Genomic DNA, 21,398 nt, shown 5'->3' on the forward strand with positions numbered 1-21,398 from the left:
GGAGAGGCATCCTCAGCGCAGGAATGGGGAAACTGAGGCACGGCTGGAATGGACGGGGTTGGGGAAGGTGTGGGGCGAGCAGCAGCGTCAATATTCATGAGGCTGCAGAGGATCCAGGCTTTTAAATATTCATCAGCACGCGGAGCCTCTGCTGCCAGCAGGAAAATCGGGGAGAGGGGAGGAGCAGCCCCCCTTCTTCCTTTCCTTTTTCCTTTCCTTTTCCCTTTCCTTTTTCTTTTTTCTTTTTTCTTTTTCCTTTTTCCCTTTTCCCTTTTCCCTTTCCCCCTTCCCCCTTTCCTTTTCCCTTTCTCCTTTCCCCTTTTCCCTCTCCCTCTGCAGGGACAGAGGGGTGGCTTTACCTCAGGGACATCCAGGTGCAGTCACCCGCAGAGTGTCGGGGGTTTCTGGGATCGGGATCAGGGGTTGGGAATGGCCCATCCCGGAGCCCATCCCAGGGCAGGGAGTCCCGCTCACTCCGGAGGGGGCGGCCCCTTCCTTTAGTCAAGGGGTCCGGTTTAAAAACCCTAATCCGATTTGAATGCTAATCCTGTTAACATTGAGATCGGGATTAATTCTGCCTTAATCGGGATAATCCTGACAAAATGTTCAGCATTAGACGTGGGATGAGTTATTGCTGCCGGCAGCGGCAACGATTTTAATTTGGGGGCGGGGGGAGAGGGCAAGGGGCTGGGAGGAGGGCGCTGGAGAGGCCACAACCCCTTGGATGGGGGAGACTCCTGAAAAAACCCTTTGGATGGTGCCCGAAGCACCCTGGGCCTCTCATTCCTTCCACTTCTGCCCAAATTTCCTCCAGTTTTCCCCATTTTTCCTCCCAGCTGGGCATGTCCCGGCTCCTCCGCCTCCAGCGGCAGGAGCTGGGATGTTGGAATTCTTTCCCGAGCGAAATCCATCGCTCCTGACTGGTGCAGCTGAGCGAAAAGGCGGAGCGGAGGGGTTGGGTTTCACCGGCCGGGATCAGGCGTCCGAGCGGGGCGGCACCACAGCCGGGAATGTCGGGCACTGGGGGAGGATAGCCAGGCTCGGGATGCTGGATTCCCCTTGGGATTGCTGGGTTCTGCTCAGGGATGATGTATTCCAGCTGGGAATGCTGGGTTCTGGTCAGGGATGCTCCATTCCAATTGGGAACTATAGTTTCTCATCAGGGATGCTGGTTTTTGTTCAGGGATGCCAGTGTCTGTTTGAGAACACTGCATCCCAGTTGGGAAAGCCGGGTTCTGGTCAGGGATGCTCTATTTGAATTGGAAATGATGATTTCTCACCAGGGATGCTGGTTTCTGGTCAGGGATGTTCTATTCCAATTGGGTATGCCCGCCCCACGGATCCTATCCCATGGATCCCACCCCACGGATCCCACCCCACCCCACGGATCCATCCCAGGGCTCAGCGCCAGATGGGGTCTGGGCGGGACTCTAGGATTAAGGATGAGAGGGGGATCAGCAGGGATTAATCCCGATCCGTGTCCAGCCAGGGGCCGGAGCCTCGGTAAATAACCGTGCCCAGGGCGGTGCCAGCTGTGCCAGCTGTTTTCCAGGGATTTCAGGGCTCCCTCGCCTTTATCCCCATCCTGCCGAGGGCAAGGAGCTGCCAGGACCTGCCAGGACCCGCCAGGACCCGCCAGGGCCATGCCCGGCCGCGCTCCGGAGCACCCTCGGAGCCCATGGGGCGCGATTTTGCGGGGTCTGGGGGCTCCTGGAGGGCGCGGTCCCCACCCCGGAGCTGCCCAGCCCAGCCTGGGAGGCTCCTCCCGGTGGCGGGAGGGGAGGGGAGGCTGAGCCCGGGGACAGGCGCCGCCGGTGGCACTGGGACAGCGAGGGTTTGTCCATCCCAGGTCGGTTTTGGGGCTGGTCTTGGAGGCTTTGGGGTGCGAGGGGCTGCGGAGCTGGGGATGGGGTGGGAATTGCAGCTCTGAGTATCCCGAGGGCGTCAGACGGGGACGGAGCCGCTTCTCCTCCTGCTGTCCCTGTCACCAGTCATGACCTGGAAGCCCCTCGGGTGTGGGATGGACGGAGGCGTCGGGCAGGACCCGTTTTTCCCTCGGGAGGGGTCGGGCAGGACCCGTTTTCCCTCGGGAGGGCTCGGGCACAGCCCTGGGAGCCTGTGGGGCTGGGACAAACCCGGTGTCCCTTCCCCGAGGCCCCTGGCAGAGTCGCAGGGTGGAAATCTGCAGCTGTGGGGTCGCTCCGGGTGCTGTTGGGAGCAGCTGCTCCATCCCGGGGCAGGATTCCTTCCCCATGCATTTTGCCCTTGGTTTTTCGTTGTTTTTTTTTTGTGGTTTTTTTTTTTTTTTTCCTCCTATCTGCTTTGAAGTGACCTGCGGGAGGTCCAGGGCTGCTCCTATCACCTCTGTCCCCCTCCTGACCCCTCTCGCCCTCTCCATCAAGGCAGCTCCACCGCTTTTCCCCATCCCGAGGGGTGACCCCTCTCCTTTCACGGATTCCCAAAAATCCGCCGGGTCCTTTGATCCTTCCCCGCTTCTCTCCGAGCATTCCGCCCTCCCAGCTGGGCCGGAGAATGTGGGAGAGGGGTGTGGAGGATGAGGATGATGCAGGAATGAGGAGCATCCTTATCTCCAGGCAGAGATAATGGAGCTGCTTCCGCAGGGATGATCGGGGCTTTTTAGGAGCTCAAAGAATCCCTTAATTGTGGCTTTTTTTAGCTCTGGGGAGACAAAAGAGAAAAAAAAAAATCCGACATTAAAAAACTCCCTCCATTCCCCATCCCACCGTTTTTATATAAAACTCCCAGGGACGGGGGAGGGGATGGGGACATTCCTGGCCCTGCTGTAATTGGGGATTTTTCCCAATTCCTCCTCCAGAGGCTCTGGGGATGCTCCTGGCTCTGCTGGAATTTGGGATTTTGATTTTTCCTATATCCTTCCCCAGAGGCTCTGGGGATGCTCCTGGCCCTGCTGGAACTGGGGATTTTCCCCATTTCCTCCTCCAGAGGCTCTGGGGGTGCCCCTAGCCCTGCTGGAATTCGGGATTTTTTGCCCCCGCCTCCTCCAGAGGGGTTTTTTTGGGGTCGGTTTTCCCCGGGACCATCACCACGAGGGCACTGCCAGGGGTCCAAGCTTTGCTCCATCGGGATTCCCTCGGCTCAGGAGGCTCCCGGGGGGCTCCATCCGAGCAGGTTTAACCCCGGGGGGAGCTCTGGGCATCCCGAGCTCGGTGCCCTTTGCCCAGCCCCCTCTGCCCCGAAATTCCTCATTTTTCCCGGCGCAGCCTCCCCGTGGCCTTGAGCCGCTTTTGTTGTGGCTGCGCTCCCTCGCTGCCGTTCCAAGCGTTCCCCGCTGGAATTCCGGCAGGGACCAGCCGGGAATTCCAGGATGCAGCTCTAGGATCGTCGCTCTGGGGCTGGCTCGGCAGGAAATGGGTCATTTCCCAGCTGGGGACAGGAGCAGGGGGGCAATGTCCCCTCCCTCCCTCCCTCCCTCCTTCCACCCCTTCCCTGCCACCAGCCGGGTGGGCTCAGATCCCACAGGGAATATTCTCGGTGGCCACGGGGAATTTTGGGCTGCCGAAGCCCCTGGGGAGGGGTCTGGGTGTGGATAAAAGGGTCACATGTGGGGCAGGACAGAGAAATGGGGGGCACAAGGTTTTAATGGCCACTCTGGGTGTTTTAGGGTGGTCTTTGGGGTTTATCCTGAGCCTTTCCCAGCTGGGAGATGCCCCCTGCATGCCCTGGTGGGGCAGGGGTGGCAGGGGACATCCAGACTGGCACACCTGGCACCCTGAGGGCAGGGTCAGGACCTCCCAAAACATCTGCAATTTCACAAGGATGGGCAAAGCTGCACCGAGGTGCCCCTCTGGGGGGTTTCTGTTCCTATCTCGGGGGTTTCTGTGCCCAGCTAGGGGGTTTCTGTTCCCATTTCTGGGGGTTCTGTGCCCATCTAGGGGAGTTCTGTGCCCATCTCGGGGGTTTCTGTGCCCATTTGGGAGGGTCCCAGCCCACAGGGGTGCCCTGAGTTTAGGGAAGGGGGGCAGGAGTTGCTCTGCCCCAGTGCCAGGGACAGTTTTGGGGGTTGGGGACAGCACATTGTGCAGAGCATCAGGGCAGAACGGTCCCTTCCGGGCTAAAAACCCATTAACTCCCATCTCGCCTGGCTTGGTTGGGGTTTTTTTTGTGGTTTGACTCATTCCATGAATTATCCACAGCGGGGAGGCTTCGGTGCCCGGGGGCAGCTGCAGGGCCGGGAGGGGGCTGGGCTCACCTGGGACAGGGAAATGTCCCTGTCACCCCCGGGGGTGGGGATGGGGGGATTTGGGGCTGGGGAATGGAAGGGATGGAAGGGATGGATGGATGGATGGATGGATGGATGGATGGATGGATGGATGGATGGAGGGAGGAATTCAGGTGAGATTCCAGAGAATGGGAACAGGGCAGGGACAGGCAGTGTTGGGCTCACCTGGGACAGGGAAGGTGTTCCTGTCACCCCCGGGGGTGGGGATGGGGAGAGATTTGGGTGGGGAGTGGAAAGGATGGATGCAGGGATGGATGCAGGGATGGATTTAGGTGAGATCCCAGAGAACAGGAAAAGGGCAGGGATGGGGGGTGTTGGGCTCACCTGGGACAGGGAAGGGGTCTCTGACACTCCAGGGTGTAGGGATGGGGGGCATTTGGGGTGGGGAGTGGAAAGGATGGATGCAGGGATGGATTTAGAGCAGGGTGAGATCCCAGAGAATGGGAACAGGACAGGGGAATGATCCAGGAAGGCAGAGCCAGGCAGAGCTGCAGCCCTGGCTCGCATCCCCACCAGGAGCTCCAGCTCCATCCCTGTGCTTCCCTAAGGATCCATCCTGGGCTGGGATCTGTGTCAGCACCACCCCAAACCCGAGCAGGGTACCCAGAAACCACAACCTTGAGGGCGGGGAGCCCCAAAATCCCCCTTTTCCACCCTAAAACCACCCCCATGAGGGGTCAGAGCTGCATCCCACGGCCCCGGGGATGGGAGCAAGGAATGCTTCCCTCCATCCCTGCATCCCTTCCTGGCTGTGAGGCTCTGCCAGGGCTCTTTGTGCTGCAACAACAACAACCCAGCCCAGCAGTCAATTTTCCAGCAATTAACTATGGGCGAGAACATTTCAAGTCCTCCCAAACCCCGCCTCGCAGGATTAATTAAATCTTCCAATTAATGTCTCATTTAAATGGCGATGATGGCTGTTATCATTTCATATTGATTTCTTTCTTTTTTTTTTCCTTTTTTCCCCATCTTAAAATAGAGCTGTTGTCCTTTTCCAGCGTCGTCTTTTCCACACACCCTGGGAGCTGTTTGTTCCCTCTGTTGGCTTTGCCAACCTTCAACAAGTGTCTGGAAAATCCAGGCTTGGGTTTTTGGGGTTGTTAACACACAGCAGTGCTGGGAATGGCCACAAATTTGGGGCTATCTGTGAACATTTGTGGGTATTTGTGGATATTTGGGATATTTCTGGATATTTGTAGATATTTGTGGATATTTGGAGATATTGGGGATATTTGGGATATTGGAAAATCCACATTTTCCATATCCTTGGTGGGAACTTGCTGGCAGCAGGCTCCTGTGAAATGGGGATCCTGGAAAATGAAATCCTCCAGGCTCCCAGAGCCATAAACCTTCCCAGTGCTTTGCTTCCAGAAGGATCTGGGCATTTAGGATTTCCGGGAGTGGTGTAATGGATGTGTAACCTCCAGGAGCAGCCAAGGTTATTCCAGCTCTGGCAGCCTCGGCTCCTTCCTGCAGGGTTAAATTCTGGGCTTTAATTCCAGAGTTAAATTCCAGGGGTTTGCCGGTGTGGGAGCCCAGAGGCACCGGGATGGAGCTGGGAAGGTTTATCCTGGAGCGGGGTGGGATTGGGAATGGGGTCTGTGCTGGGAGCAGGAGATGGAGCTGGGGTGGAACAAGTCAGAGCCTGAGCTGGGGAGGGAATGTGGGATGGAGGATCCCTGGATGAGGATGGATCATCCTTGGATATGGGATGGAACATCCCTGGATGTGGGATGGAGGATCACTAGATGTGGAATGGAGCCCCTGGATTTGGGATGGAGCCCCCTGGATGCGGCCCAGCCCCACCCTCAAGCACAGGGAGGGATTTTTGGGGGTGTCCCAGGGGTTGCACTCGCCAACCTTCATGTCTCCCCCCCATCCCAGGACATTCCATGTTCCCATCACCAGCTTCTCCATCCCGGCACCCCATTCCCGAGGAAAAGCAGGACCAGCCTCACCAGGGCTGCTGGGCCACCCATCCCTGTCTCCCCTGACCTGTCCCTGTCCCTGTCCCGTTGCAGACCAGGAGCTCCCGGCACTCCCAGGGCTCCCAGCCTGGCCTGGCCGACCAAGCCAAGCTCTCCTTCGCCTCGGCCGAGTCCCTGGAGACCATGTCGGAGGCGGAGCTGCCGCTGGCCTTCAACAGGATGAACCGGTTCCGGCAGAGCCTGCCCCTGTCCCGCTCGGCCAGCCAGACCAAGCTGCGCTCCCCAGGTACCCCTGGGGGCTCTAAAACCCCCATGGTGGAGGGTGGGGCTGGTCTCCATCTGCCCAAAATTCCAGACCAAGCTGCTCTTGGCCAGAAGTTCCCCATGTCATTTTTTTGGGTGCCCCAGAGCTCTCTAGGAACACCTTCCTTCACCAGGGCGAGGCTGGGTGGCCAAACATTCCCCAACCCATTTTTTTGGTTGCCTTGGACCCTTCCACCTTCACCAGGGCAGTTTTGAGTGGTCACAGCTCCCCTAACCCCTTCTTTTTGGCTGGGAAGACCCTGTCAGCTCTGTGGAGAAGGGGCACGGTCAGAGCTGACTCCGGCGTGCCCCCTGTGCTCCCAGGGGTGCTGTTCCTGCAGTTTGGGGATGAGACGAGGCGTGTGCACATCACGCACGAGATCAGCAGCATGGACACCCTGCACGCCCTCATCGTGCACATGTTCCCGCAGAAGCTCACCATGGGCATGCTCAAGTCCCCCAACACTGCCATCCTCATCAAGGACGAGTCCCGCAACGTCTTCTACGAGCTGGAGGATGTCCGGTGAGCAGGGAGGGATCACCCACCCCGGACTGGTTTCCTGTCCTTTAAATCCATCACAAACTGGGAAATCTGTGGAATTGTCCTGGTTTGAAAAGTCAGGTGTCTGCCAAGGAAGGCAGGAGTTTCCCTTAAAATGGAAAATGTCAAACCTCCCCCCCTCCAGCTTGTTATAGTTTTAAAATTAAAACATTCTCAGGCAAACTGCCCCACCTCTAACAGATAATAGAACACACTCATATCTTACAACCCAGGAGAGGGATGAAGGAAAAAGGGGGTGGGGGGTGCTCTGCTGGAGTTTTGGGGGGTCTGTCCAGGTGTTCAGGCTCTACCTCTGCTTCCAGAGACATCCAGGACAGAAGCATCATTAAAATCTACCGGAAAGAGCCGCTCTACGCCTCGTTCCCAGCCTCACACATCACCAACGGCGACCTGAGGGTGAGAGGGGACACGGGGACAGGCCGGGGGTGGCAGGGCCTGGTGGAATGGGAGCAGTAGGGAGAGAAAGCAGCAGAGATTGGGAATTAGGAACTGTGTGTGGTTGGGATCCATCCTGCCTGCTGCCAGCGCTAGGTGGGAGCTGACAGCGGGGTTGTAAATATGGTTTGTAGGGAATTAAATCATGGGGATAATTCATTAGGATAAATCATCAGGATAAATCAGCCTGCTGCTAGCTGGGAATCACAGAATCAGAGAATCAGAGAATCAGAGAACCAAAGAATCACAGAATCACAGAATCACAGAATCACAGAATCACAGAATCACAGAATCACAGAATCACCAGTCCTTGGTTGGCTGGAGGGCTCAGCAGGATGCGGCTCACTCTGTGCTGACCCCCACACCCCATTCCACAGCGGGACATGGTCTACACCTCCCGGGAATCCTCTCCCACCCGCCGGCTCAACAACATCTCCCCAGCCTCCCACCTGGCCTCGGGCTCCCCGCCGCCCGTGCTGCAGTCCTCGTCCCCGTCGCGCTCCCGCATGTCCTACAGCGGCGGCCGCCCGCCCTCGTACGCCGGCAGCCCCGTGCACCACGGCGAGCGCCTGTCCAGCCTGCCCCCCGCCCAGGGCGTGTCCCCCAGCCCCAGCGCCATTCTGGAGCGCCGCGACGTCAAACCCGACGAGGACTTGGCGGGCAAGAACGTGGTGCTGGTGAAGAACGAGGGGCTCTACGCAGACCCCTATGGGATGGTGCACGAGGGCCGGCTCAGCATCACCTCCACGCAGTCCCTGGCGGGAATGGGGGACCCCTTTGGCTACTCGGGGGGGCTCTACAAGCGGGGCTCGGTGCGGTCACTCAGCACCTACTCAGCGGCCGCGCTGCAGACGGAGCTGGAGGACAGTTTGTACAAGCCCAATGCGCCCATCTACAGCGACACGTACGGCCCCGGGCTGGGCTTCCGCATGCCACCCTCGTCCCCGCAGAAGATGGTGGAGCCCGGGCAGAGCCCGCACAGCCCCTACTCGGGCCCGCCCAGCCGCTCCTCGCCCGTCCGTCAGTCCTTCCGCAAGGATTCCTGCTCCTCCGTCTTCATGGACAGCCCCGTGGGCAAAACGCGCAACCCCAGCTCATCCGGGCCCCCCGAGCTGTTCCCCGGCCCCGCAGAGCGGCCGCTCTCGGGCTTCGGATCGCCCGGACCTGCCAAGGACACGGAGACCAGGTGAGAGGAGGGGTGGTGTGCTTGCACCTGGGGTGCTCCAGGTTGTTCTGAATTTGTGATTGCACCTGGGATGCTCCAGGTTGTGTTTGCACCCGGGGTGCTCCAGGTTGTGTTTGCACCTGGGATGCTCCAGGTTTTTCTGGATTCGTGTTTGCACCTGGGGTATTCCAGGATTTACTGGATTGGAGTATTGGCACCTGGGATACTCCCGGTTTTCTTGGACTTGTCTTTGTACCTGGGATGCTCCAGGTTTTCCGTTGCCATTGGATTTGGGATCCCCGGTGGGTTTGAGCTTTGCTACAGGGGGATTTTGTATTGACTGGAGGGGAAGGAGGAGCAGAGGAAGGCACTGCCCTGTCCCCACTGCGATGCCAGGATGGTGAATCGGGCAGCACAGACAGGGAATGAGGAGTGTGGCTGCAGCTGGTGACAGCCGTGTCCCCAGCTCCCGGGTGGCACAGACGGGCTGTGAGCAGGGCCAGGAGCAGCCGGGAGTGGCCATGGCGGCAGACACAGCCCATGACCTGTCCCCATCCCTTTCCTGGTGCAGGGAGCGGATGGAGGCCATGGAGAAGCAGATCGCCAGCCTGACGGGGCTGGTGCAGAGCGCGCTGCTCCGCGGCTCCGAGGCCGAGACCCCCAGGTGAGGGCAGCTCAGGGACCGCGGGGGCGGGATGTCCCTCCTGGGGGGTCTGTCCCTGTCCCCCTCCCAGGGGACACCAAGCCCACCCACGCTCAGCCCCCTCCTCTCTTTGGTTGCAGTGAGAAGACAGAGGCCACCAATGGCGGGACCCCCCCGTCAGCATGTGAGTGACCCCCAGCCCTGCAGGACCCCTATGGATGTCCCAGGGTGGGCTCTGAAGCCCCTCATGTGCTGGTGATGCCTTTTTCAGGCTTACCTAAAACCAGAATGAAGAGAATAAGAGTGGTTCTATTTAATGAAGGGCCTCCAGGTACATTAAGGGCAGCCAAAGCCTCTCCAAGGGGCTATGCCCAAAATGGATGATGGCCTCGAGTTTTTCAGAAAATTATAAGTTTGATCCATTTATGTATCAATTAATTGGTATTAATGGATGTAATTTGGGTTAATCCTCTAATTACAGATTCAGGTAATGAAGCAATTTACTCCCAGTTCGATTCCCTCCTGCAATTCACTTTTTAAATATGTTTTGGGGACTAAGGTATTGAGGTGTCCTTGAGTTACAGGCCTGGAGAGGAATTGTTTTGTCTGAATAAAACAGGAGAGCAGCTGCTGACTGGAGTTTCAGAATTATTCCCTAAAGCAGTACAGAATTTGAAAAATATAAAAGCTAAAATCCTATGGCATCACTGGCAACCAGTGGGACCCCACCATGCTGCTCTGGGGTGGCCTCAGGGTGGGCTTAGCATGGAGGGGGAAATTGTGGAGACCACCAGAGCTGCAGGATCAGGTAGGGAAAGAAAAGAACCAAAACCCCTCAGCAGCCTCTGCTTGCCCCCCCAGCTACCAGCCGCAGTGGCATGGGCACCCCGGTGCCCGCGCCACCACCGCCCTCGGCCACCAGCACCCCGGCAGGGCAGCCCACGGCCATCACCCGCCTGCACATGCAGCTGCACCTGCACGACCTGCAGCAGAACGCCAGCGACCTCCGCAACCAGCTGCAGCAGCTCAAGAAGCTGCAGGTGGGCGCCTGGGGAGGGGGGAACCCGGATCTGAGCCAGCTTTACTGGGTTGGGGTGGGAAAATCCCCTTTGTGCGCTGGGGTTGGTGTGGGAGAGCTCGGGGATCCGTCCTGGGGATGAACTCGGGGAACCTCCCCAAAGCCAAGCTCAAGGATCCTTTCCAAATCTGAGCTCAGGAATCCCCTCATATTCCAACCCTAGGGATCCTTCCTGAATCCAAGCTCAGGAATCCTTCCCAAATCCAAGCTCAGGGATTCCTCTCCACTCCAACCTCAGGGATCCTTCCTGCATCCAGCTCCAGGGATCTTTTCCAAATTCAACTCCAGGGATCTTTTCCAAATTCAACCCCAGAGATCTTTTCCAAATCCAATCCCAGGGATCCTTCCCCTCTTCAATTCCAGGGATCCTTCCCCTCTCCAATCCCAGGGATGCAACCCCAGGGATCCCTCCCCACTCCAGTCCCAGGGATCCTTCCCAAATCCAACCCCAGGGATCCCTCCCCATGCCCAGCTCAGGGATCTTTCCCAGTTTCAGGCTCAGGGATCCCTCTCCTTGCCCCTCTCAGGCTGTTCCCTCGTCAGGACCCATTTTCCATCCTGAGGGGTCTCTCTCAGCTTGACCCCTCCTTCTCCTGCTCCTCCCCGCAGCTGCAGAACCAGGAGACGGTGAAGTCGCTGCTGCGGCGGACGGAGACGGAGCTGAGCGTGCGGGTGACGGACACGATGCGCAAGCACGAGGACCCTCTGCAGCGCCAGCGCAGCTTGGTGGAGGAGGAGCGGCTGCGCTACCTCAACGAGGAGGAGCTCATCACCCAGCAGCTCAAGTGAGCCCGGATGGGAGAGACAGACAGGGGGCACAGAGCAGCTCTGCACTGCCCAGGGCGTGGCACCGAGATGGGGCTTCCTATGCAATGACCATGTCCCCAAATCAGGGGATCCCCATGCAGTGACCATGTCCCTGAGTGAAGAGGGGTCCTCATGCAGTGACCACATCCCTACATGAGGAGGGGTCCCCATCCCAGCCTGAGGAGGGATCCCAGCCCAGTGTTCCCCTCTCCTACTGCCACCCTCGGGGCTCTCCACCCTCCTGACCCAGCAGTGACCCCCCCAGTGACCCCCTGCCCTCCCCTGCCCTCCCAGTGACCTGGAGAAGTCCGTGGAGAAGATCCAGAAGGATCTGGCGCACAACCACCGGCTGATCCCGGCGCAGGAGCTGGAGGAGAAGGCCGTGGTGCTCAAGCAGCTGGGGGAGACCCTGACGGACCTGAAGGGTGAGGAGGGGCTGGGGAGAAAACAGAACCTTCCGGAGTTTCCCTGCTCCAGCCCTGGATTGGTGTTTGCACCTGGGATATTCCAGGTTTTCCTTGCCCGGGGATTTGGGTGTTTGCACCTGAGATTCTCCAGGTTTTCATGGATTTATGTTTTCCCCTGGGATTCCCCAGGTTCTCCCTATGGGTTTGCCCCTGCCAGGGTGGTCCCCTGCCCTCCCACGTGCCCATCACTGCCACACCCTGTGCCACAGCTGCAGAGGGGACACCTCCACCCTAAATTCAGGATAGACCCCATCAATCCAGACTTTCCCTGGATCCATCCCACCCCACCTGGCAGGACAACCATGGCACGGGGTCCTGGCAGCCCTGGCAGTGCCAGCCGGGTACTGGGAGGGTCACAGGGGTGACAGCGGTGTCCCCTGGCAGCCCAGTTCCCCAGCCTGCAGAGCAAGATGCGGGTGGTGCTGCGGGTGGAGGTGGAGGCCGTCAAGTTCCTCAAGGAGGAGCCCAACCGCCTGGACGGGCTCCTCAAGCGCTGCAAGACCGTCACCGACACGCTGGCCCAGATCCGCAGGTGAGCCCCGAGGGCACAGCCACGCCTTCGGTGTCCCTTTGTCTCCACTGTGCCACCTTTGTCCCCTTTGTGCCGCCTCCTCTCTGTGCATCCCAAACTCTCAGGGCGGGAGGGCATCCAAGGGGTGTGCACAAAATGATCATTTTTCTGAAGGACCTGAAAAAGGACCTTCTGAAGGACCCCCAAAAGAGGACCCCAAAAATTCCCTCAGTCCTTTCCAGGGCCCCCCTCTTTTCATAAAAGCCTCCTTTATCTGCTAAAGCACCCCAAAAACACCCTCAGCCCTTTCCAGGTGTGCGTGGGACCCTCTCTTTTTATAAAAACCTCCTTTTTCCTTGGGAATAAAGCAGGATTTTACATCAGGACAGACACACAGCCCTTGGCGTGAGCAGAAACCTCTTTCCCGAGGAGCAGGGAGCTGTTCTGTGGTGGAAAAAAATCCTCAGCCAGAGAAAAATCCTCTCCTGGAACCGCTGCGGGGTGGATTTCACCTGCCTGATCCCATTAGGATCCCATTAAGATCCCATTAGGATCCCATTAGGGACGGCTGTCAGCCTGGCCGCCCTCTGGGATGGCCCCGGGCTCTGCTCTAGCCCTGTTTCCCAGGGAAACGAGCCTGGAGGATCCCGCAGCGCCCTCACCCTGAATAAATCCTCAATCCCAAGGGCAGCTCCAGCCGGACCTGGAGCAGGGGAAGCCTTTGGAGGGATCCCCATTCCGGACAGGCCCTCCCAAACCAGCACCGAGCCCAGCCCAGAGCACCTCAGCCTTGAGGAAATGAGGATTTTGTGCCCTCCCCGTGCCCCCTGGCCCTTCAGCGCCTCCGCTCTGCCCTAGACAAGTGGAGGAGGGCGTGTGGAGCTCGCCCAGCAGCCTGAGCCAGTCGCCAAAGAAGGTGGCCCCGGAGACGGATTTCAGCAAAGGGCTGGAGCTGGAGATGCCCACCAGCCCTCCCGTGAGTTTGCACCACCTGACGGGCACCCCCGAGCCCCTGGGCTTCGCCCCCCAGCCCCAGAGCCACCCTGGCAAGAGCAATAACCCCTCACGGGCCCCGGAGATGGTGCCCGCCAAGACGCAGACGGGGCCCGAGACCCCCAGCAAGAAGAGTGCGGACAAAGCCGTGTCTGTGGAGGTGAGAGCCTGATCTGGGGGGGCTCAGCTCGGGGGTGCTCCTCAGGAGGGTCTGGGAAGGTGAAAATGGGGATGGGAGCAGTGCCCACCCTGCTGCTCCTTGGTGGAGGAGCGCTGGCATCACCTTTGCTGCAGGGGGTTGGATGAGAGCTGGGGGTGCCCACCTGGAGAAAAGGAGACTCAGGGGTGCCCTCATCACCCTGCACAGCTCCTGAAAGGTGCCTGTGCTTAGGTGAGACTGGGCTCTTTCTCCAGGAACTGACAGAACCAGAGGACACAGCTGCACCAAGGGAAATTTGGGTTGAATATTGGGAAAATGTTTTTTACAGAAAGGTGATAAAGTTCTGGAATGTTCTGGCTGGGAGGTGATGGAGTCACCATCCCTGGGTGTGCTTACAAAGCCTGGATGTGGCACTGGGTGCCAGGGCTGAGTTGAGGTGTTGGGACTGGGTTGGACTCGATGATCTTGGAGACCTCTTCCAACCTGGTCTTTCTGTGAGTTCTGTGAAATTTGGGGATTGGGGTAAAAATCCGCCCCCCAGCTCCTTGCAGCGGGTCTGGGGGTGTCACGGGGCTCTGGGGTCACGTCCTGCCCGCCAGGGATGGGGCTGGAGCCGGCTCTGTGTCCGCAGGCGGCCGAGCGGGACTGGGAGGAGAAGCGGGCAGCACTCACCCAGTACAGCGCCAAGGACATCAACCGGCTTCTGGAGGAGACGCAGGCCGAGCTCATGAAGGCCATCCCCGACCTGGAATTTGCAGCCAAGCACAAACAAACCCCGGGCAGCGGCAGCGCCGCCTCCACGCCCGAGCACAAACCCTCCAAGCCACAGCACACCCCCAAATCGGGGGGCAAAGGGGACCCCAACGGCCGCCGGGGCTCAGGTACGGGGTGGGGAGGGACGGGGTCGCCTCCAGAGGCGAGGCTGGAGGTGCGCGGTGCTGTCCCCGAGGTGCGGGGGTTGGATGAGAGGGACAGGGCCCCTCAGAGCCCCCTTTGTGCCCAGACGAGCTGACGGTGCCGCGGTACCGCACCGAGAAACCCTCCAAGTCGCCGCCGCCTCCCCCGCCCCGCCGGAGCTTCCCCTCGTCGCACGGGCTGACCACGACCCGCAGCGGAGAGGTCATCGTCACCAGCAAGAAGGAGCCCGGCTTTATGAAGGTGAGGGTGGTGGCTGGGCTGGGATGGGCAGCGCGGGTGTCCCCCGGTGTCCCTCCGTGTCCCCCGGTGCCTCTCGGCGCCCTCCGGTGCCCTCCGGTGCCCCCGGCCCTCACGGCGCGCTCCCCTCGGCAGAAGGCGGAGTCGGAGGAGCTGGAGACGCCGAAGCCGCAGGTGAAGCTGAGGCGGGCGGTGTCCGAGGTGGTCCGGCCCGCATCCACCCCGCCCATCATCGCCTCGGCCGTCAAGGACGACGACGACGAGGACCGGATCATTGCCGAGCTGGAGGTGAGCGCGGGAGGGGGGCGGGACCCCGGGACCCCGCCCGCAGGTGGCCTCGCCCCTCAGGTGACACCGCCCCGCCCTTTTGCTCGGGGGACAGCTCCGGGGAGGGTTCGGGGTGAGACATCCCCGGCACCGGCACCGCCCCGGGCTCCCTGCTCTGCCCAGGGCCGCGGGGACAGAGCAGTGGCACTGCTGGGGACAGGTGTGTCACAGCTGGGTGATGCACAGCACGGTGATGCACAGCTGGATGCTCCTTCTGCACTTCCCTCCCACCCTGAGATTTAAGCCAGACTCACCTGGGCTTGAGCACGGCAATGGTGCTGCAATGGGGAGGGGGTGATATTTTCTTGGATGTTTTTTCCTTGGATGGTTTTCCTTCAGAAGGGAGGAGAACTGGGCATGGTGCAGGTGTGGGACAGGTGATGCTGCAGGTGTGGGACAGGTGATGATGCTGCAGGCAGGGGAACTGACCAGTGATGCTGCCAGACTGGACCAGTGACCCTCTTGACCAGGGGACAGGTGACACTGCTGGCCAGGGCTCTGATGGCACAGCTGGCCAGGTGACAGGTGGCCTTGCCAGCAGCACAGGGGATAGGTGGCGCTGCCAGCAGCACAGGGGACAATGCTCCCTCTGTCCCTGCCAGCCACCACCACCCCTCCTGCTGCGAGCCCCGCTCAGGCCGTGACCCCGCTGCGGACCCAGGTCGCCCCTCCCTCGCTCCAACGGCCGTGTTTGACTCCCCAGGTGTTTCAGCGGAGCTCAGCCTCCCCTTTCCTCCCCGTGCCCCGCTGTGACCCCCTCGAGGCCGTGTCCCCGGGCCACTCCGAGCCGTGGGGAGCCGCGGTGGCAGCAGAAGGATGGAAGGTAACGGCTCCACGGGCTGCGCTCTCACCTTCCTCCTCTGCCTCCTCTCAGCTCACTTCTGCTGCTTTTCTCTGATTTAACCGACTAATCACCACCTTCTGTCCTCACCGCCTCGCTCCCGGCACTGACACGGCACCGGAGCCAGCACTAACCCACGGCCGCGGCTCGGGGAGGCTCCCGGGCTGCCCCGCACGGCACCGGGCACGGCACGGGCGGCGCCCGCCGCTCTCACGGCACCGGGGGCGGGCGGTGCAGGGGAGACCCCGCCCCGAGGGCACGGAAAGGGAAGGGTTGGAGCCGAGCCCGGTGTTTGGGTTTTGGTTTGAAGCTTTTTGCTCCAACGGGATGTCAGGGCTGGACAGGAGGGAACTGAGCTTCCCCTCCATTCCCTGTCTGTCCTCTGGGTCCTGGTGGATGTGTGGGAATTGTACATCCTTTTCCAGCTCGTGCCCATGCCGTGGGTCCCACTGGGACATCAGGGCTGGGGAAGGGAGCTGAACATCCCCTTCCATTCCCTGTCCTTGCTCTGGGTCCCTGTGGGATGTAGGGCTGGAGAGGAGGGAATTGAACATCCCTTTCAGCCCCTGTCCATGCTGTGGATCCCTGTGGGATGTCAGGGCTGGAGGAGGGAGCTGAGCAGTCCCCTCCAGCCCCTGACCATGCCGTGAATGCCGCTGGGATATATGGGATGAGCAGGAGGGAGCTGAGCCTCCCTTCCTTCCCAAACTCCCACCTGGAGCTCTGCCATGCCCAGAGGTGCCAGCGTGGGGGGACCCCAATAATTTGTGGTGCCCCGTGGTGCCTCCCCAGGCAAACCCCGCTGCCTCCTGGCCCCTAACCTGTCTGAATTCTCTACCTAGGAGCCGCTGGCGCCGGCAGCCCCGGCCAGCCGGGCGTTCTCCCTGCCCCAGATCGTGCTCACCGAGTGGGTGTCGGAGCCGCCGAGCCCCGAAGCCGAGCCGGAGCTGTGGGCGGCACCGGGCAGCGCAGCCCCGGCAGGGCAGCTGCCACCCGAGGGGACAAGGAGAGGCCGCGTGGCGGCTCCTGGCAGCTCCCCAAAGTCCCCGCTGGCACAGGAGCCCCCTCCAGCCCCGCAGCCCCCCGGCAGCGCATCTCGGCCGTTTCCCTTGGCAGCCCCGCCTTTCCCGAGGGATAAAATGGGGGGACAAAGAGGGGACGCGGCTCTGGACGCTGCCGGCAGGCCAGGAGGCGGTGACAAGGCTTGTCCCCAAAATCCCGAGGCTGTGCAGCCTCCTCGGAGCCGCGGGGAAGGTTCTGGAGCTGCGGAGGCCGTTTTCCCCTCCGTGGGTGCCGGGATCACTCCCCAAATTCCCGCTGGCCATGGGGACTCCCAAAGAGGAGCCAGGCTCGCTCCTGGACACTCACCTGGGGCGCCCAAAGCCGCATGGAGGGAGCAGAGTCCTCCAGCCCATCCAGGGGCACATCCCGGGGTTCCCGCGGGCAGGGACCCTGCCCCGAGGGCAGCGAGACCTTCCCGGGCGGAGCAGCCGCCCCCGGAGCGGAGCCCGGCCCGGTGCAGCCCCGCCGCGGCACCGCCGGCATGGGACGGAGCGGCTCCGGCCCCCGGGGGCGGCCCCGGAGCGGCGGGAAAAGCGGCAGAGGGGCTCTGCAGAGGCCACCTGAACCCCGCGGGCCCGGGCAAAAAGGAGATTTACGAGGACACCTACCAGAGACTGGACAGCCTGGAGGAAACCATCCGCGAGCTGGAAATGACCATCAGCGAGATCAGCAGCCACCCCGCCGTGGAATTCGCGTTCCCCAGGGACGCGCCGGGATCCGAGGAGGCCGGGAGGAGCCTGGGGGACCTCGGGCACGGAGGCTGCGATGGTGACACCGCGCTGGACCTCAGCCAGGCCAAGGACGGCGCTGCCGAGAGTCCCTTTGCGAGCAGGACCAAGCCAGCGCTGCTCCCCAAGCCGCAGCTGCCCCCCGGCACGCCCCAGGTTCATTTTCTCTTCTCTCCCGTGCCCTGCTCTGCCCTGGATTCACTCTGATGTCTCTTCCTCTGCCTGCTCCCTCTCTGTGACTCCACCTCCAGGCAGAGCCGAGCTGGAGAACGAATCTTCCTCTTCTCCCTGACTCTTGGAGGGGTTTGGGAAGGGCAGGAGTGAGCCAGGCAGGAGCTGGAAGGGACACAGTGCCGGGTGGTGCTGGCTGATCCCGTACTGGAATTAGACCCTGGATGAGGGGGATTCTTCTGCCCTGGCAGGATTTTGGAGCACCAGGTCCAGGATGGGCATCCTGGGATCCATGAGAATCCATGAGAATCCATGGGATCCATGAGAATCCCACAGGGTCCAGGAGCATCACACAGGATCCAGGAGCATCCCATGAGGTCCAAGAGCATCCCACAGGATCCACAAGTGTCCCACAGGGTCCATGGGCATCCCATAGGATCCAAGAGCATCCCACGGGGTCCATGAGCATCCCACAGGGTCAGCCAGGGCTGATGCCAGAGCACCGCTCTCAGTTTCACCATTTTCCATAAAATCCCTCTCCTAACGAGCGGCAGCCGGAGCCTGGCAGATGTTTCTCCTAATTAAAACACAGCGCGAGCTCCCTGAAGCCATCCCAAATTGCTTTCTGCTGGAATCCAGCTGAATATCTGAGAAAAACAGGGAGGGGAAAAATGCCCTGAGCTCCTCTGCAACGACAACCTGCTCCTTTATTAACAGCCAGCGCTGGGGAATAAATCTCCTTTTCCATTTGGAGCCATTCGCTCCCTCCTCGGGGGCTCTCGCTGGGTGAACGGGGCTGTAGCTGCAATTTTTCCCGGGAAACGGGAAGTGGAGCTGAGGGACGGATTTACGGCTGGGGCAAAGCCAGGCTCAGGGTTAGGCTGAGATGGGAGTCTGAGATGGGAGTCTGTGGTGGGTCAGTCCTAAAGCAGGGCAGGGCGGGGCTGGTGTCACATTCAGGGAAGATTCCCAGTGCAGGAATGCCGGGGGTGGTATGGCACAGGCGCTTGTGGGGCTCTCCAGGGCTGGCATTTGGACTCTGATCCTCGAGGGTCCCTTCCAGCTGAGGATATTCCTTCCATCCTTTGGTGATTTCCTCGTGCTGGGGGTGCGGGAATCCCCCGTATCCCCCCCGGGAGGATCCCAGGGCTTCACCTAAGCCAGGTATTCCCCAGCCTGGGCTGGAGCAGGACAGGCAGGAGGGGACCTTGGCACGGGAGGGGACACGGGGGGGTGTGGCACTGCCGTCTGTGTATCCTCACCTGTGCACAGCAAATAAACTCCTCTGTACTCCCACTGCCGCCGTTCCCACCTGGAATCTGCTTCTGCCTGCCGCCGCCTCTTTCCCTCTCTCTCGGCCCCGCGGGCTGTCCCGTCCCGCCCTCGGTGTCCCGGTGTTTGCCGTGTGTCCCTAAACTCCCTCTTGGGTGCGTCCCGGTAAGTCCCGGCGGGGTTCGGAGCTCGGGGCGAGCCGGTGACCCGGTCCCGGCCCGGCCTTGTCCCCTCGGGCAGCGCTGGCAGGGCTGGCGCAGCTCCGGGCACCCAGCGGTGCCGGCCAGGGCTCCACCGGCCGATTTTAACCCTTTCCCCTCGGATTTTGTGTCCCGGCAGAGCGGCGGCGTCTCCATCCCGGCCATGAAGGTGGTGAATCCGGCGTCGCGGCTGAAGCAGGGCCAGCAGGGCAGCCCCGACAAGGGCAAGCACATCAAGCAGCGCATGGAGTACATGCGGATCCAGGGCCAGCAGCAGGTACTCCACCCCTAGAGCCGCCCCGGGGCTGCCCGCAGCCCTGGCACCGCCCAGGGCACGGCCCGAGCCGGGCACGGCCCGAACCGGGCACACCCGAGATGGGCACACCCCGAGTTGGACATGGCCCGAGCCGGGCACACCCCGAGCCGGGCACACCCGAGCCGGATGAGTTTTGGGACTGCGTCCTCCCTTCCTTGGTGCCTTCTTGGCTTCGGCTGAGCCCGGCGGGGTTGGGGACAGAGGGACGCTGTGGTGGCGGCGCGAGAGGGGCTCTTGTCACACTCTGTGCCCGCCCTGGGGCTGGGGACAGGGACACGAGAGAGTCACGAACTCATCCTCGCTGAGGGGTGAGGCTTAACCCGTGTTTCTCCCCACTCCTGAGGGGGTGGCTGAGCCCCGGCGCTGTCCCCTCACCCCAGGGGACAGTGCCACCTCCTTGATGAGCGTGGCAGAGCCACGTGGGGATGGGGATTCCCTGCCTGGGGAGGTTTTGGGGAGCTGGGACCCCCCTGTGCCCCCACAGAAGCAGCTTGGGGGGTCCCATGCGTGGTGGTGGCACTGTGGGGACAGGGTGAGAGGGCCACAGCAGCTGGAAGAGAAGCGGTTTTGGGTGCCATGGAGCATCCCCAGCAGCCAGCAGCCAGCACTGACCCCTTCCCACCCACCCCGGGGGCAGCTCCAAGGCTCCCCCATCTGTCCCTGCTGTCACCCCAGTGCTGGCCGTGCATTCCCAGCTGGCCCGGGGATCACGCCCGCTTGGGTGGCCTCCCTCTGACCCTCCCTGCTGGCCTGTCCCCCCTCCCAGCGCCCCTTCACCCCTGGCTGGGCAGCAGCACCATGGGCGGGTTCACCCTGAGCCCAGTCTGCCCCTGCTCTGTGTCTTGGCCCCTTTTCCACCCCCAAACCGTGCAATAAACCCAATTCTGCTCATCCTCGTGCATCCCTCAGCCCCGCCGGACAATCCAAAAGATTTCCCAGCTCCTCTCATCAGGGTTTGGGGGGAAAAATGTGGAATGAGCAAAACGGGCACCCGTTGGCAAACAGGGTCAAGCCCCCCTCGGCTGCTCCATGCCCAGTGGAAAAACTTCCTCATGAAGGTTTTTGGAGGGTTTTTGGGGTCTTTTTGAGGTCCTCGAGCTCAGGGTGTCCCTGAGTGTCCCCTCTGGCGTGCGGGGTTGTCCCACCCCATGGAATCAGGGAGGAGCAGGGGATTCCTTCTGGATTCCCCTTGCACTGGACACCGGACAAACCTGAGGGGCCGGGAAGCATCTCCTGACCCCATGAGGCCACCAGGTCCCCTCCCCTGGAGGCCACCCAGCAGCACAGCCCTGCCTGTTCGGTGTCACCACCTTGGTGACGCCTCTCTCCCCCCTGGCCCTCACTGGGGTGGCCTCAACAGGACTTTCTGTGTCACTTCTGTCCCCGTGCAGGATTTGGGGGTGTTCCCCCGCAGCCCAGCCCCTCACTGGGGGCGAGGTGGGGCTGGAGGATCCCAAATCCCTCTCCCCATCCCTGGGGATTCTCGGTGTCACTCCCGAGCCGGGTCGGGCCGTGCCCGTGCCCCCCTGGCACGGCGGGGACAGGGACAGGGACAGGGTGGGCACGGCCACCCTCGGGCGCTGCCCCAGGGGCTGTGCCCACTCTAACGCTGCCCTTCTTGTCCCCCCTGTGCCTCCCCCGTGTCCCCTGTGCCCCCCCGGCTGTGTGTGCCTGTGTGTCCGTGTGCCCGTCTGTCCGTCCGTCCGCCCTTTCCCCTCGGGGCCATCCCCTGCCCGTGCAGTGACACGTGGGACCCGCTCTTGTCGTGCTCTTTGTGGTGGCCCTTTTCCAGCTGCTTGACCTCAGGCCTGACTCAGTGCTGCTTCTGAACCAACTCCCTTTGCTTCTCGGTTGTTTTTGGGTTTTTCCTGTCTTTGTTTTTGTTGGTTTTTTCCCTCATTTTTATTCCTTTCTTTCGTCTTTTTTTTTTTTTTTAAGCTTTTTCTTTATTTTTCTTTGGACTTTCCACCCCTTTCTCCTCCTCCTCGTCCTCCTTGAATCTTGCTTTTCTTT

General features: G+C 61.1%; 1 protein-coding gene across 16 annotated transcripts in view; it reads left to right on the top strand.

Annotated features, from left to right (window-relative positions):
- SRCIN1 (SRC kinase signaling inhibitor 1) overlaps positions 1 to 21,398 on the top strand; it is a 59,576-nt gene that overhangs the window by 34,376 nt on the left and 3,802 nt on the right. For 8 of the 16 annotated variants that reach the window (XM_074557595.1, XM_074557597.1, XM_074557598.1 and 5 more), the window contains 16 exons: positions 6,283 to 6,475; positions 6,817 to 7,015; positions 7,357 to 7,450; positions 7,867 to 8,675; positions 9,226 to 9,318; positions 9,438 to 9,481; positions 10,159 to 10,337; positions 10,985 to 11,160; positions 11,477 to 11,607; positions 12,034 to 12,181; positions 13,019 to 13,313; positions 13,945 to 14,194; positions 14,317 to 14,471; positions 14,604 to 14,756; positions 15,499 to 15,618; positions 16,479 to 19,193. In XM_074557595.1, coding sequence (XP_074413696.1) covers positions 6,283 to 6,475; positions 6,817 to 7,015; positions 7,357 to 7,450; positions 7,867 to 8,675; positions 9,226 to 9,318; positions 9,438 to 9,481; positions 10,159 to 10,337; positions 10,985 to 11,160; positions 11,477 to 11,607; positions 12,034 to 12,181; positions 13,019 to 13,313; positions 13,945 to 14,194; positions 14,317 to 14,471; positions 14,604 to 14,756; positions 15,499 to 15,618; positions 16,479 to 17,633 — 4,194 coding nt within the window. In that variant the 3' untranslated portion in view covers positions 17,634 to 19,193. The other 8 variants (XM_074557590.1, XM_074557587.1, XM_074557599.1 and 5 more) reach the window with 5 other exon arrangements.

Source organism: Zonotrichia albicollis, chromosome 23 (genome assembly GCF_047830755.1).
Source record: "Zonotrichia albicollis isolate bZonAlb1 chromosome 23, bZonAlb1.hap1, whole genome shotgun sequence".
NCBI classification, from domain to species: Eukaryota; Metazoa; Chordata; class Aves; order Passeriformes; family Passerellidae; genus Zonotrichia; species Zonotrichia albicollis.